At 43.3% G+C, this 16,062-nt stretch overlaps 1 protein-coding gene across 10 annotated transcripts in view; it reads left to right on the top strand.

Moving 5' to 3' along the window:
* Fn1 (fibronectin 1) overlaps positions 1-9,775 on the top strand; it is a 67,559-nt gene extending 57,784 nt beyond the window's left edge. For all 10 annotated transcript variants that reach the window (XM_021150878.1, XM_021150136.1, XM_021149419.1 and 7 more), the window contains 5 exons: positions 2,133-2,297; positions 4,319-4,444; positions 5,045-5,151; positions 8,352-8,465; positions 9,001-9,775. In XM_021150878.1, coding sequence (XP_021006537.1) covers positions 2,133-2,297; positions 4,319-4,444; positions 5,045-5,151; positions 8,352-8,465; positions 9,001-9,072 — 584 coding nt within the window. In that variant the 3' untranslated portion in view covers positions 9,073-9,775. The remainder of the gene's footprint in view (positions 1-2,132; positions 2,298-4,318; positions 4,445-5,044; positions 5,152-8,351; positions 8,466-9,000) is intronic.
* The last annotated feature ends 6,287 nt before the right edge of the window (positions 9,776-16,062 follow it).

Here is a 16,062-nt window from a genome sequence, read left to right as displayed (position 1 = left end):
TAAGTGATGACTTAGGTTTTGTACCTAATGTAAAATGTTACCAATATTGCCCTTTGCTTTCCTAAGAGCTTCCCATTCCAAATTTCAACTTTATATACTTCTTTGTTTACTTCTTCTTTAGATTTACTTAGTTTAATGTTATGTGTATGGGTGTTTTGCCTGCATGTATGTGTGCAACATGTATTCAGCACCCGTGGAGGCCAGAAGAGGACACCAGGTCCTCTGGAACTGGAGTTATAGAGGGTTGTTAGTTACTGTGTGGGTGTTAGAACCTATGTAATGTCCTGTGGAAGAGTAGCCAGTGACATAACTACTGAGCCATCTCTCCAGCCCCTTTATATGTGTCTTAATACATAAATTATATATGTCATGTTATATACATGCAAGCTCTTAAAGGTTAAATGGCCATCATACAAACGTAATAAAGATGAAATGACCCCCATGCAAAATCCTAATAAAGATGAAACGACCCCCATGGAGCCTTTTAATAAAGGTTAAATGACCAGCATGCAACATCTTAATAAAGGTTAAATAAATTTAATCCTGAAAATTTTTGATAAAGGTTGAATGACCCTTGACTCTGAGAAGTCTTTTGAAGCCAGCGGTGTGTCATTTGGCTTAAGTTGCAATAGCTAAAGATTCACCAAGGAGCATGAGTTAGGGGCTAACTGAGACTGTGGATCCCGAGTCCTCTTACCCTGTAAGGGCTAACTCCCACTTTTTCCAGGGAGCAGGACTTCTGGGTAGGACCACTGACTTCTTTTCAGTCTTCTTCCTCTGAGAGAAGACTGCTATTTGACTCTTCAGTTAAGCAGTTGCATGTCTGGCAATGCAGAAGTGGGCAGATCTTCTGTGTTCCATCCACAGTAATTAGCATTTGCCTTTTGTGGTTTCACTAGTAAAACGCCACTTGAAAGGGATTTTTTTCAAAAGCATAAGGGTTTTGTGGTTTTCCACATCGTTTTCTTGAAGGTGTGTGTGTGTGTGTGCGCGCGCGCGTGTGGGGGGGGTGTGTGTGTTTCAGACAGTCCTACTGTATAGTATGCTGTTTGTATATAGTGTGCTAGACTGAACTGTTATGTAGCTCAGGCTCCCAATGTTAGGGCAGACCTCCTAGATATTTTAAAATAGTGAACTTGAGAGTTTTAGCCCCTTTGTTTTCTTTCCGACTCCTGATTCTATCCGTGTTTTTACCAGGTCCTCTTGGTTTCAAAACATTTTGGATAGATTTTTTAGTTCTTCCAGAATGATGGCTTTTGAAATATTAGGCATTTAAAATATTGATTTCATTTGCACTTTTGATTTTTACACTATTAAAAGATTCCCCCCCACCCCCCAGACAAGGTTTCTCTGTGTAGCCCTGGCTGTCCTGGAACTCACTCTGTAGACCAGGCTGGCCTCGAACTCAGAAATCCGCCTGCCTTTGCCTCCCAAGTGCTGGGATGAAATCTTGGGAAATCCACTGCAGCTTTTCTACTTATTCCTAACTGCACCGTGGTGATTTCTCTTACTTGAAAATCTGGTCTTATCTAGTTTTACAGTAACCATAAGCATCTAGGTTTTCAAACTATTTAGCAAAAGAAATGCTACAATGTAAGTAAAGATTGTGTTATAATGCTATGCAAAGATGCTAAGACTTTGACTACAGCAAAGACGTATCTAACAATAATTGTTAATTATTGAGTAACAGTAGTTAGTAAGTCATCTCTGCATAGTGATACTGGGCCAGAGCTTTGATTCCTTAGTTTCACGTAGCCTTTACAAAATCCGAAAAAGTGGGGCTAGTTATATTATTATCCCGTAACAGATGAGAGAAGAGAGACAGACAAATGTTAATTGGCTCGATGTACTCAGGTGTCTTGGAGAAGCACCACTGCCCATATTCTCAGCTAGTTAAAATGTCTGACGATCTGCTTCATGTCATGAGAAACAGAAGACGGGAATGAAGGAAGACGTCCTTTGACCCTGCTGTGACAAGTGCCTACTGACTACATCAAAGTGTTGCCGATGAGAACGTCTGTGTTGTTAGTGCTGCTGATTAGGTCACGATATACAGTATGGCCGTTTCTCCATCAATAACTGTCAATAAAATGTCTTTTCCTTTTTTTCCTTTCTCCTTCTTTTCTTCATAGTCAGCGAAGGCCTGAACCAGCCTACAGATGACTCATGCTTTGACCCTTACACGGTTTCCCATTACGCCATTGGAGAGGAATGGGAGCGGCTGTCTGATGCTGGCTTTAAGCTCACATGCCAGTGCTTGGGCTTTGGCAGTGGTCATTTCAGATGCGATTCATCTAGTGAGTAGCTTGCCTTCTCCACCCTCTCACTCCTCCATCTCTTCTGGTCTCATGCGTTCGCACTTAGGTGGCCACGGAAGCATGTTTGGCAGATGCGGGCTCTTCCAAACATGATGCAAACAGAAGTAGACTGTTTGACTCCAAGTAACATTTTGCATCATAGAAGGATGATGGGAAATTTTACTTGTGCAATATGACTGCATTTCAAGAGTTGTGTACTAATCTAACTATTCCTTACAAACATGTCTGTAGTGTTGATATGCTCCTTGCAGTGTTTAGCTCTGTGTAAATTGAAGTTAAAAAATATCCCATTAGAGTTTGGTCTAATTGAGACAGGCAGAGACTCCAAATTCTTTTCAGTCTTTAGTATTGAGTAAGGACAGAGGTGAACATTTATACTCACAGACACCACTTTCTCAGCATAACCAGATATACATGCACACATCACACACACACACACATCTCACAACCCAGATATCCCAAACATTGCTCGTATAGAGGAAAATGTCTCTCTGTATAGCCCTGGCTGTCCTGGAACTCAATTTGTAGACCAGGTTGGCCTCGAACTCAGAAATCTGCCTGCCTCTGCCTTCCGAGTTCTGGGATTAAAGGCGTGTGCCACCACGCCTGGCTTGCATTCTACATTTAAGGATCAAGTTCAGGGCTGGTGAGCTAGGCTAGGCATCCTATCCCTGGAACCCAGGTGGTGCCAGTCCCCACAAATTGTCCTTTGACCTTCACATATTCATGGGGGGGGCACTAAGGCCCATATGTACATACATATGTACACACACATGCAAATCAATAAATGTAATAAATGTTAAGATCAACTTTGACTGAAAAATAATTTGATTTTCAAATCTTAAAGAGGTTAAAATTTCAAATTATTAGTGAAAACGATCCTATGAGTTATCTATGTGTCGAGAGATTTATTATTGGAGTATATAACCATTCATTCTTTGTTTTTAGAGGTATAATTATTATTGGCTTTTTAATGTGCTTTTTTAATGTCTTTTTATGTGTTCATCATATATCATAGATAGCCAGAGGCCTATGGACAATTATAGGTCCCATATTCCATGGAATGACATTTAATAGATCTCTAAAGTTTTTTGTGTAACATTTTCCTTTCCTTTACATGAAATAGCAAAATCCAGACTGGTTTCAATGTGTGTTGTTGGGTAGAGCCCAGTGGGCAGTAAACCATGCTGGGGTCAGGAGGGACACCATGTGGCCTTGACCAGGTGCTTTTTCAGCTAAGAGAGTGAACTGCATTGAAGTTTGCATGTTTTCCATAAGTCAGTACAAATGTGGAAGTATACAATGGTTTTTATCCGTGAACCAGGGCATTTTTACATCTGCCATTAGACACAGCTCGTGGTGACTAGATACTTCTTAGGACTTGTCTATTTGTACAACAAGCCTGATTCATTTCATTTGTCATTATTTTGTTGGTTGTTATATTTGTTCGTTCTTCACTTATATGAATCAGGTGACACCAGCTGTTTTTCTCTTTAATCTTTTTGTTTGTTTTTGTCATTGTTTCATGAGACAGGGTTTCTCTGTGTGTCCCTGGCTGTGCTGCACTCAGTCTGTAGACAGGGCTGTCCTCAAACTCAGAGGTCTGCCTGCCTCTGCCTCCCTAATGCTGGGAGCAAAGGCGTGCACAACCATGCCTGACCTCTCTTTAATGTTTAATTAAACTATTTTGTATCTAGGATCTCTGCGAACCTAAAATATATTTTAATTCTCCAGTCCCATTTTAATTTTCCATAATTGTAAAATTTAAAAGGAGCTGAATGAATCACTGGTTGGTCCTCTGAAATGATCTTGGTGGTAGTGTTAAGTCTTAACACTGGCCTGGAAAATATTAAATGCTATGATGAAGAAATGCTTCATCATTGGAAATGTGATCTTGGACTTCCTGCTCTGTATGGATTTGCATCCTGTTCCGGTGTTCTGCCCATCCTGTTAGTCAGAACACACAGTAACTCTCTGCCTGCGATGCCCCTACCTTCCAGAATGGTGCCATGACAACGGTGTCAACTACAAGATCGGAGAGAAGTGGGATCGCCAGGGAGAAAATGGCCAGCGGATGAGCTGCACATGCCTCGGGAATGGAAAGGGAGAATTCAAGTGTGATCCCCGTACGTCATCCTAAAAATGCTTTCTAGACGTTAAATACTCCCATGTTCCTAACTGAACTGAAACACCCATTTACAGGCTGGGCTGGACATGGTGGGCTTGCCAGTCTGTGGCTGGTAAGTCAGTAGCTTGCTTCAGAAAGTGAATCATGACTGAATAGCATGTCTAAGCACTTTAGCACTTTCACAACCTGAGCACTTTGGTCATCTGCAGTGAAGTGCTATGTAGACTCAGTTTTTAAAACATAACTTCAAAGCTAAGCAGTGGTGGTGCACGCCTTTAATCCCAGCACTTGGGAGGCAGAGGCAGGAGGATTTGAGTTGGAGGACAGTTTGGTCTACACAGAGAACCTGTCTCTAAAAAAAAAAAAAAAAAAAAAAAAAAAAAAAAAAAAACTCAAACAAAAAAAAAAGGCTTCAATCTTTCCATCTGGCCTAGTCTACCAAGGCTTTGGAACATCTCCTTGTGATTCACCTAAGTTGATGAGATTTGGCCTGTGCTCATTCAGGTCGAGGGCAGATGCATCAACTTGAGTGTACCTGATTGTCCTTGGTCTTACAACTGTTTTTTTTTTTTTTTTCCTGCTTTGTGCCCACGTGCAGATGAAGCAACGTGCTATGACGACGGGAAGACCTACCACGTAGGAGAACAGTGGCAGAAAGAATATCTCGGAGCCATTTGCTCCTGCACATGTTTCGGAGGCCAGCGGGTAAGACTGGTTGGCGTTTAGATAAAGCACATAGGAGGTTGCAGCATGGATATGCTGTGTGCACAGGAGCCTTGCCTTTTAGGAAGAGTCCCTAAGATGGGGGTCTCAGTTAGGGTTTGCGTTGCTTTGAAGAGACACCATGACCAAGGTAACTTTTATAAGGGACAATATTTAATTGGGGCTGGCTTACAATTTCAGAGGTTCAGTCCATTAGCATCATGGCAGGAAGCATGGCAGTGTGCAGGCAGACATGGTACTCTAGAAAGAGCTGAGTGTTCTGCATCTTGAGCTGAAGGCAGCCAGGAGAAGGCTGTCTTCCATAGGCAGCTAGAAGAAAGCTTTCTTCTTCATTGGGCAGAGCTTGAACATAGGGCCTCAAAGCCCACCCCCACAGTGACTCACTTCCTCCAACAAAGAGTGCCACTTCCCATGGATCAAGCATATTCAAACCACCACAATGGGTCTGTCCCTCCCCAGTTGATAATAGCTTCAGCACCTTCTCCCATGACTAAAATTCTCAGGCTGCCCTGTTTGTCCTCGCCTGGAGTGTAGTACTAAGTAAGGCCCCAGCTCTGAGCTGGTGGACTAGCATCTCAGTATTGTTCACATTTTTAATAATACTGTGATCTAAGAAAATTTCACTATTTTTGAGCCTTTGTTCAATCTAAAAATAGTTCCCTTATTATCACTCTAATACTGAGCTAAGTAACAATAGACACACAGGGAAGGGTGGCCGTTGCTCCTGAGGATATACTTGGAGGCAGCAAATTAGCATACCCTGCCAAGCCAAGCTAATCACAGGAGATTTTGACGAATACAGTTCTGGATGGCCTGCAAGCAGCAAGAAGGCTTCCTAGAAAAGAGAAACATAAAGCAGCCGCCTGGGGTTTAGCTATCATTAAGTGGGGAGGGAAGGAAGCAGAGACTACATACTTCCTGGCCTAGGGAGAGCTGGCCCAGCGAGGCAGTCCTTCCGCTGGAATCTTTTGGTAAGAAATTAGATTTAAGGAGAAGAATTATGGAAAGCTGGGAAAACCATTATTTAAGCTGGTAATTCTCAGTCATTTCTAACGTGGACCCTTCTTCAATATAACAACAATTTCCACTCCATCTTTTAATAATTGAAATATCAAAATGACTTTTAACTTAAATGTAATAGGGGGCTGGAGATGGTGGCACATGCCTTTAATCCCAGCACTCTGAGTTCAAGGCCAGCCTGGTCCACAAAGCAAGTTCCAGGACAGCCAGGGCTACACAGAGAAACCCTGATTCATAAAAACCAAACAAACAAAAAGAGAAAAAGATCGGGCAGGTCCCACAAGTTTCCCTTTGACCTCCACACATTTTGTGGCACATGTGTCTACATACACTTATGTAAATAAATGTGCTTAATTTTTTAGAAATTAAATTGTTATGTAAAGGGCTTGACCTTAAAGGGTCCCAGAAATCTGGGGCACAAGGAATAATGCCCCTCACCCCCAGAGTGAAGTTCACCCATTAATGCTATTGGCATTCTTCAATGATTAAAAGTAGCATAATGGAAAATAACCTTTAAAAAAATGAATCTGGGAGCTGGAGAAATGGCTCAGTGCTTAAGGGGACTCATTGTTCTCCTGGGGACCTGGGCTTGGTTTCTCTCCTCACATGGTCCATAACCACCATTCCCAGAAGAACTGACGTCCTCATCTGGCTTCCTTGAGCATCATGCACACATGGTGCACAGACATACACGCAGGCAAGCACTTATCACATAAAATAAAAACATACGATAAATCTTTTTTAAAAGAGAAGAAGGGCAGTTAATGTGGCCACAAGGAAGACTCTGTCTATCATCACAACCTTCTTAGGTCTGGGGCAGCCGACGGGATTGACAATCTCGTTTTATCCATTATTCATGGAGTGGACTGTCTGTCCCTTTGTCTCTCTGTCTCTGTCTCTTTCTCAGACACTCAGAAGCAGATCATATGACTCAGTCATCATGGTCTGAATGAGCGGCTTTGTTGGGAAGCAGATTTTAGTCTCTCTTCACTCCATCCTTGTTCCCTGTGAACAGGAATCTCTTTGGGTAACGCCTGTCCTTAAAGTTCTGAAACATGATGGTGGCGGTTGCTATGGTTTTATACGAAAGGGTCTTTATTGATTCTGCAAGCAGGCCTTCTGGGAAATAGGCTCCTAAATGGAGAAATACGTCAAAGATGTTTAAATGATTCTATAAGAAAATGATTGTAGAATTTATTTATTTTTGAGACAGAGTCTCTCTGATAGGTAGCCCTGACTATCCTGGAACTTGCTATGTAGACCAGGCTGGCCTTCAACTCACAGAGATCTACCTGCCTCTGGGTGTGTGCCACCACTCTCCAGCCTGGCCTTATTTCTTCATTTTGTTGTTGTTGTTGTTGTTTTTGTTTTTTCAACTCTAAATGTAAAGTCTTGCTAGTTAGGCAAAAGATGGCTACCAACATGAACTCTGTGAACTTCAAGGGCTACTTTGCCCCAGGAGTGCACCTCTCTCTGTGTCCTCCCTAGTATCCATTTCTGTTTCCCCTGGGGCTTCTGCTAATGATGCCATCATTCGCCCCATCAGCTCCAGATTTTCTTCCTCCCAGCTCAGGAGTGATGAGAAAGTAAATGTGTGTCCAGCAAAACTCAGGAAGAAGCACAGGCCCACTGTGGTATCTTTCTGTACCCAACCCCACCTCTGGCCAGAGCTAAGGCTATATAGTATAGGTTAGGGAGGTTTTAGAAGGGACTGGAAAGAGAATGTGGCCAGGTACCCAGTTCTACCTGGGACCCACGGTGTCCTTTCTGGTTCCTTCCAAGTCATTCCTCTCCTTCACCAGAAAGTGATGGCATTTGTCCCCACACTCTCAAGTCACTGTGACTGATTTTACAGCCCTAGGGGTCTGTGAGAAATCTTCCACCTAGAGCAGAAAGCCTACCAAGGAGGAAGGTGGGACCAAAGATGAGAAGAGCAAAAGAAGTGAGGAGGATATTTCAGCGGAAAGGAAAGCATATGTAGACAGATGAATAAGCCAAGACCTAGTCTAAGAGTTACGACTGCACACAGGCGTCATTGCAGTCTCCTGATTAACTGCTTGTACTGCTAATGGGCAAGAGCTGAAATTCTTTAACTCAAGCTCTCAGTTATGATACCCTCAGGTTATCCTAAACCCCATTTAACTTCGAGTCTCTCCTCTCAGGGTTGGCGCTGTGACAACTGCCGCAGACCGGGGGCTGCTGAACCCAGTCCTGATGGCACCACCGGCCACACCTACAACCAGTATACACAGAGATACCATCAGAGAACAAATACTGTAAGTGTACACATATTCCCACCCACCCCCACCACCGTGCATGCAGCCAGGGGCAGGTGGATAGATGCTTTTCTTGAGTGAACCAAATGAGTTTTATTTGGAGATAAGTCTTTTGCTCCTGAGTTCAGTCCTCAGAACCCATCCATGTAAAAGAGCTAGGCGCTACAGCAAGTGCTTATAATCTCCTCACTGAGGAGGTAGAAATGGGGTGTGGGTGGTGTCCCTGGGGCTGTCTGGCCAGCCACTGTAGCCTCGTTAATGAGCTTCAGGCTCATGAACAAAACAGATAGCATTTGCATGATTAAAGTTAACTCTTGGCTCCTTATACACACAAAGTCATGAATTAATTATAACTCCTTATAATTTACTAAATCCCTAAGCATTGTCTATTGCTCAGTACATTGCTAGTCTTTCGAAACTAGTTTCCTTCCTATAAAACACCTATGACACAAATCTCCACTCAACCCTTCCCCCAACACACACACTTTGGGTTTTCCGAGTATTTGCTACTAATGTTTTTCTTCTATTTTGACAGAACGTAAATTGCCCCATTGAATGCTTCATGCCGTTAGATGTGCAAGCTGACAGAGATGATTCCCGAGAGTAATCTTTCCAGCCCCAACCAACAAGTGTCTCTCTACCAAGGTCAATCCACACCCCAGTGATGTTAGCAGACCCTCCATCTTTGAGTGGTCCTTTCACCCTTAAGCCTTTTGCTCTGGAGCCATGTTCTCAGCTTCAGCACAATTTACAGCTTCTCCAAGCATCGCCCTGTGGGATGTTTTGAGACTTGTCTCCTAAATGGCTCTCCTAAATGGTGACAGTTGGTCGCCCTGTTCTGCTTCAGGGTTTCAGTACTGCTCAGTATTGTTTAAGAGATTCAAAAGTTCTTATGGTTTGGTCTGGGATCAATAGGGAAACACAGGTAGCCAACTAAGAGGAAATGTACTGAATGCTTGTACCCAAGACCTTGAGCAGGAAAGTCACCCAGACACCTCTGCTTTCTTTTGCCATCTGACCTGCAGCACTGTCAGGACATGTCCTGTGGCTGTGTGTTCAAACACCCCTCCCACAGGACTCACTTTGTCCAAACAATTCAGATTGCCTAGAAATACCTTTCTCTTACCTGTTTGTTATTTATCAATTTTTCCCAGTATTTTTATACGGAAAAAATTGTATTGAAGACACTTTGTATGCAGTTGATAAGAGGAATTCAGTATAATTATGGTTGGTGATTATTTTTATAAGTACACACCAACGCTTTACTACTGTGGAAAGACAAGGGTTTTAATAAAAAGATTTACATTCCATGATGTGGATGCCATTTCTTTTTTTTTTTAACATCGTGTGTGTGGAGAGAAAAATCGTCTTCATGCATGTCCTTTTTCTTTTTGATGCCACAAGCATGTGAAGAGGCACTGCGTTGGGCTGGGGTGGTTTCTGCACGTGAGCGCCTGCCTGGCTTTACAGAAGCACTGATACTTTGTAATTTTGTGTCCTCATTTGTGGTTCTGCCTTATCAATTTAAATGGATTCAAATGTGGGCTAAGCTTGCTAGCTAGCACGTTAGGAGTATAAAGGAAATAAGATTCGTGTGTGTGTGTGTGTGTACATACATACAAGTGTGTGTAGCTGCCCATGAAGATCAGGAGGCCAGAAGGGGATGCTGGGTCACTTAGAACTGGATACAGATACTGGGATTTGAACTCCTGACAGAGCTGCAAATGCCCTCACCTCTTGAGCCCTATAGTTCTGTTTAATCGTCACAGGCCTTTGCTTCTTTGAATGAACACCTATTCAGGTTTGCAAGGAAAACAGGATTCTGAGCTGTTCCAATGACTTGAATGGCGTGGTATAGAGGCGTTCTGCTCTAGCCCATCCTGATTCAGGTTAGCTGACACTTGGAGGAGTGTGAGTTGAACTCCCAGCTCATTTTTCTTACATACAGTTGGTCTGCAAAAGTAATTTCCTTTTCAATGAACAAGATTTAGAAAATTGAATTTTTATAATGAACACGGGGTATGTAGTGTGGAATCTATGGTTCAATGACAGAGTACTTAGCTAGAATGGTGGAGCTTTTAGGTTCACTCCTACCTAAAAATATCGGTCATTTGGAATAGTAAATAGTAGCACAGAAAAAAACGGTAGAAAGTTCATTATTGACTTAGTTACTATTCTGTTGCTGTGAAAAGACACAATGGCCAATGGAACTTTTCTAAAAGAAAGTAAGTGGAGGCTTGCTTATAGTTTCAGGGGGTGAGTCCATGATGTGGCAGGCACAGTAGCAGTGGCCTATCTCCTCCAACAAGGCTCCACCGCCAACGAAGATGCCTAATGCTTCCCAAACAGTTAACCAGCTGGGGCCAAGCATGTGAACGTATGAGCCTATGGGGGTGGGGGACAGCGTTCTCATTCAAACTACCACAATTATTAATTAGCAAAAAAATTAAAAAAATACTTTAAAATACACTAATATTCAGTGAAGAGCACTTTTGTAAATACTTGGCGAGGAACACATTCAGAACAATGTCTTTCCTGGTTCATTTGCTGGAAGAACACACTAGGTCACCTGAATTGATTGGACTTTAGTTCTCATTTGGAGGAGGTTTCAAGCCTTAATTTTGCAGAGTCCAGCTGATAGGAGCTTTCCTTACAGACAGTAGGCCCAGCCCCCAAGCTGTCGCTTGTTCAACTTCTCCAACCCAATAGTTAGCAAGCTAGCTGCAGTGTATCCATCAAAACGACAGAAGAGCGGGGCTGTCAGCTTACATTCAATCCCATTGCTTAGGAGGTCGAAGCAGGAATATCGTCATGAATCTGGACTGTTCTAGGCTAAGCCTGGGCTTTGGCATGTGAGATCTTGTCTTTAAAAAAAACAAGAAGCCGGGCACCAGCGGTAGTAGTGCATGCCTTTAATCCCAGCACTTGGGAGGCAGAGGCAGGCGAATTTCTGAGCTCAAGGCCAGCATGGTCTACAAAGTGAGTTCTAGGACAACCAGGGCTATACAGAGAAACCCTGTCTTGAAAAACAAACAAACAAAAACACAACAAAAGAAAAATATGACAGAATACTAGGTATGATGGCACACAACTGTAATCCTAAATCTTAGGAAGTCTGGGTAGGAGACTGTTGAGTTGGAGGCCGGCCTGAACTTGGGCTACATGGCCAAACTAGGCTACATGACAGTTTAAAGAACAGGACTGGAGATGGGGTCGAGTTGGCAGAGCGCTTGTGTGTATGTGGAGACACCCTGTGCTCAATCATTACTGCATGCATGTGGTGTTGCATGCTTGCACTCCTAGCACTGGGGAGGTGAGGTAGGGTCAGAAGTTCAAGGTAACCATCAACTACATAGGGAGCTACAGGCCACCCTGGGGTACATGAGACCCAGGTCCCCCACTACCATACAACCCATAGAAGTCCACAGATCCAGGTGCCATTAAATAGCTCTCTGACATGGTGTGTGCGTGTATGTGTCTGTCTGTCTGTCCTAACTTCATTGAAGGGAGGATTTGACACATGCCAGTCTTCATCTGAAATTCCTTGAAAGAAGGCAGCAGAGCTGGCAGGGTGGGAATCACATTCATAAGCGAAGTGGTCAACAAAGCAAGTCAGCTTGATTTTGCTTCATCGTTAAGAACATAAAGCTCAGCAGAGTGTAGAAGCCCTGACCTGTCATCCCAGCCCTGGGGAAGGAGAGGCAGGAAGAGCCCCAGAAGGTTGACAGTGAACCTGATCAAATGTAGTAGCATTTGATCCTGGCATAAAAAGCTACAAAGCAAACAAATGCAAAGAGCGGGTTCTGGTTGTAATGGTCAAGCCTGCCCAACTACAGGACAAAGCAGAAAGTCCCTGAAATGTAACAGTGAAACTGAATCCAGTCAGTCGGACTGAGTTGAATAGTCAGTCACTCCCTTTGACTATTATGTGGAAAGGTAAAAATAACAACCTTTGTGGTTAAGATTAAAAAAAATAAGCAGTTGGAGTGAAGGCTCAGCTGGGAAGGGCTCACTCAGTACCGCTCGTGATGATGATCCAAGTTCAGTTTCCAGCACCGTTATCCAGTGGCTGTCAACTGCCTGTAACTCCAGCTCCGGTGGATACAAACCTGTAACCTCCAAAGATCCCTGCATTCGAATGCACACACTCACACACACACACACACACACACACACCAGCACACCGAGGATTGAACCTAGGTCCTCTGCAAGAGCAGCAGTGCTCTTAATCACTAAGCCACCCCTCCAGCCCCTAAAAATAAATCTAAAACAAACAAACAAACAAACAAACAAACAAAACAGCCCAACAACAGCGAAACCTGGTTTCTCCTATGGTACTCTATTGGTTTTTCAAACTTATAAGATGGAATCTCACTGTGTAGCCCAACCTGGCCTTAGACTCACTGTAATTCTCCTTCAGATTCCCAAGTGCCAGGAAGAGAGATGTGGGCCACATAGCATACTGCTGGATTTCAAAGCAATACATTAAACTGATAGCTCTACTTGGGAATATATGCATCAAATTTCTAAGGGCCTTCTCTGGGCATTAGAAATGTAGAACTCTTTCCCCTGGTTCTCTCGAAGTGGGAACATTCATCAGTGTTTCCAAAGATCCTTAAGTCTTCACAGACTCACGTTGTCCCCTGAGAACTGCCTTCAGCAAGCCAGATTGTCAAGGCATAAATTAAAAGATGTGGCTGGATATAGGCTAGAGACAGACAATTCAGGATAGCTCTGTTAAAACTAGTAAATGTTATCAGACTTTAAAAAGAAACTAACAGTTTTGAAGTTTTAACTGTGCCTGGCCAAAGTTGATTTGTAATGAAATAATGTTGTTTGGTATTTGTATTTTCAGCTCTAATGACCTAAGTGAAATATGTATGTTAGCCCACTATAATGTCACCATAAGTCTGTAAGGCACACATTTTAGGGAGGTGAATGAAGAAATGGGGAGGTAGAAATCTTAAGTATAGGAGATGGCTTCTCCTAGTTAATTATATTTCCATGGAAAATTCTGTTCCATTTCTAGTTGTTTGAAACTCATTAAGGTGGTTAAGAAACTTCACAGCAGCACACTTAAGTGCTGTAATTACCTCCTGTTCAGTAAGTTCCCGTTACTGCAGCAGGGAACGTGGCAGGCTACAATTTTTAAGTCTCTCTCAGGAATGCAATTCAACTGTTAACCAAAAAAAAAAAAAAAAAAAAAAAAGGCATTGTTGGGACCCCTCATGTTTGCAAAGATCTAAAGATTCCCAGAAGATGGCTTAGCAGGAAGATGATGACCTTGCAGACTCACCAAGTTCTTGAAGACTCTAGGGCAAGGGCCCCAAGACTACTCAGTTGGAAAGGAGGCTGTTGCCAAGTCTGATGACCTGAGTTCTATCCTTGGGACCCTCAGTGAAAGAGAGAACTGACTCCAGCAGGCATCCTTCAACACCACACACATGTCATAGTGCACACACGGAAACATATACATACATACACACACACACAAAAACCTTAAACATTCATTGGCATTTTCCTTTGAAATGTGAGTTATGTTTATTTTCAGCACTGTCCTACTCTATCTTCATTAAATGATTCTACTTGAATTGAAAAAAAAAAATCCTCCGTAAATTACAAAGGAAGAGAATCTCAGTAATGAAAGCAGAGAAAGCATTCTTGGCTAAATCGCCCCACGGGAAGATCCCACCACTCAGTGGAGTCGCTCGTCAGACAGGAAGGCATGTTTGACATTCCTTCTCATCCTCACTTCAGTGGTTCACACCCCTAGGAGCCACATTTATTTCTAAAGTAGCTCTTGTGAGAGAGGCTGCAGCCTGGGGCCCCGGACAGCAGGCTGCACTGGTGTGGGTAGGTTAGCAGCCACCTGCCTGCAGGCTGCAAGCTCCATCAGCACCAGTGAGCACTTTGCACAGTGCTTGATAAACTGTGTATGGTATTTGCTGGTGTAGAAATTCTGTGTGTGCATCCACACCAGTGAGCAGTTTGCACAGTGTACAGTATGTGCTTGTGGAGAAATCCTGCGTGTGCTGGGGATCCCTTTCAGAGTCTGACGTGATCCAGATGAAGCTCTATCTCCACATCCCCTGCCCTAGCTTTCGAGTGCTAGAATTTGTGGCCTATGTCACCAGGGCGGGCAGGTATTCTACGGACCAACTGCACCCATACACTGTACAAAATGGTTCTCTAAAATATCTTGTTAAAATTTGAACTATTCCACCCCCCCATCTTTATCTGTAACAAGATTATGAGAAAGCTGGAATCTCACCATCGCTTCCTAGGTCTGAGGACACAATAGTCTAAATACTCCAAAGGGCAGTGGTTAGAATTATATATGTAAGCTCAATGAGGCAGTATAGGGTTAAGCAGATAAATGGTTCCAATTACAGTTTTATGTTCACCTTCAGCCAAGCTAAATAACTTGAGAAAGACAGCACATTTAATAATTTATGAGCCAAAAATCTGCATTTGCTATTTATTGCTACTAAAAATAAATGAAGAAATGCTGTGGCCACCAGTATGTATGTGTGTCTGGGAGTTGGGAATTAAGGAGTTTCTTTGAGATAAGATAGTAGAGGGCTTGAGTTTGGATTCCTAGTGCAGCTACTGAGCATCATCCATGAAGCCTCTCTGCATAGGTTAAGACTCAGGTGCCTCAGGAGATGAAAGCCAGAGACAGGAACAGAAAGTCCCATTGCCAGGGCATCTCATTCACAAGGCTGGCAGTTAGCGTGAGGAAGATGTCTGTGTCCTCAAAGAGGCAGGGAATGTTGCTATAGCAGCAAGCAATCCAAGAATCCAAGGCGGAGGGATCTGTGCCCTGTGAAGCCACACAGTTTACTGATTATGTAAGTCCACTTTGTTTCAACGGGCCACTCCAAGAGTTGAAAGATGAGCCAGCACAGAAACAACTCAAAAGATGAACTGTTTATTATAAAATTTTCTGTGCTGGGTGTGGTGTGCTAACCTTTACCTCCAGCACTATGAGGCAGAGGGGACAGGTGGAACTCTGTGAGTTCCAGATCAGCCTCAGTTACAAGTTCCAGGACAGCAGGAGCTACAGAGAAACCTTATGTCAAAAAAACAAAACAAAGTAACCACAAAACCAAAAAGTTTTAAATTTTATTTAGAGGATTGGAAAGAAGGCAAAACTAACCTAAGGCTAAGTGACCACAGGCATCGTCTGGGTAAACAGTGAGGACTGTAACCACAGGGACATAGATCCAGTTATGTCCTGCCTGGCAGAGGGAACCCCCCCCCCCAAGTTCATAGCTGCTTACTTTGAGTGAAAAGCTCTATGCAGAACACCAGCCCCTTTATAGGTTTATAGCAAACAGACAGGAATACTAAGTAGCCAACAGAGGTTTTAAGCAGTTCTGGAGAAAGAAAGAGCAGTACCAACATTATTTAGATCTAGCTAAGGATCCAGTTCCCAGGGGATGATGGGAAGCAAACAGATAAGCTTCTGAGAGGCAGGAAGAAAGGAGCCTGAGGAGAGCCCTCTGCAGGGTGGTAGTGGTGGGGTGAAGAAAGGAGCCTGGGGAGAGCCCTCTGCAGGGTGGTAGTGGTGGGGTGAAGAAAGGAGCCNAAAGGA

The sequence above is a fragment of the Mus caroli genome, chromosome 1 (assembly GCF_900094665.2).
Source record: "Mus caroli chromosome 1, CAROLI_EIJ_v1.1, whole genome shotgun sequence".
Taxonomy (NCBI): Eukaryota; Metazoa; Chordata; class Mammalia; order Rodentia; family Muridae; genus Mus; species Mus caroli.
This window is presented reverse-complemented; position numbering and strand designations above follow the sequence as displayed.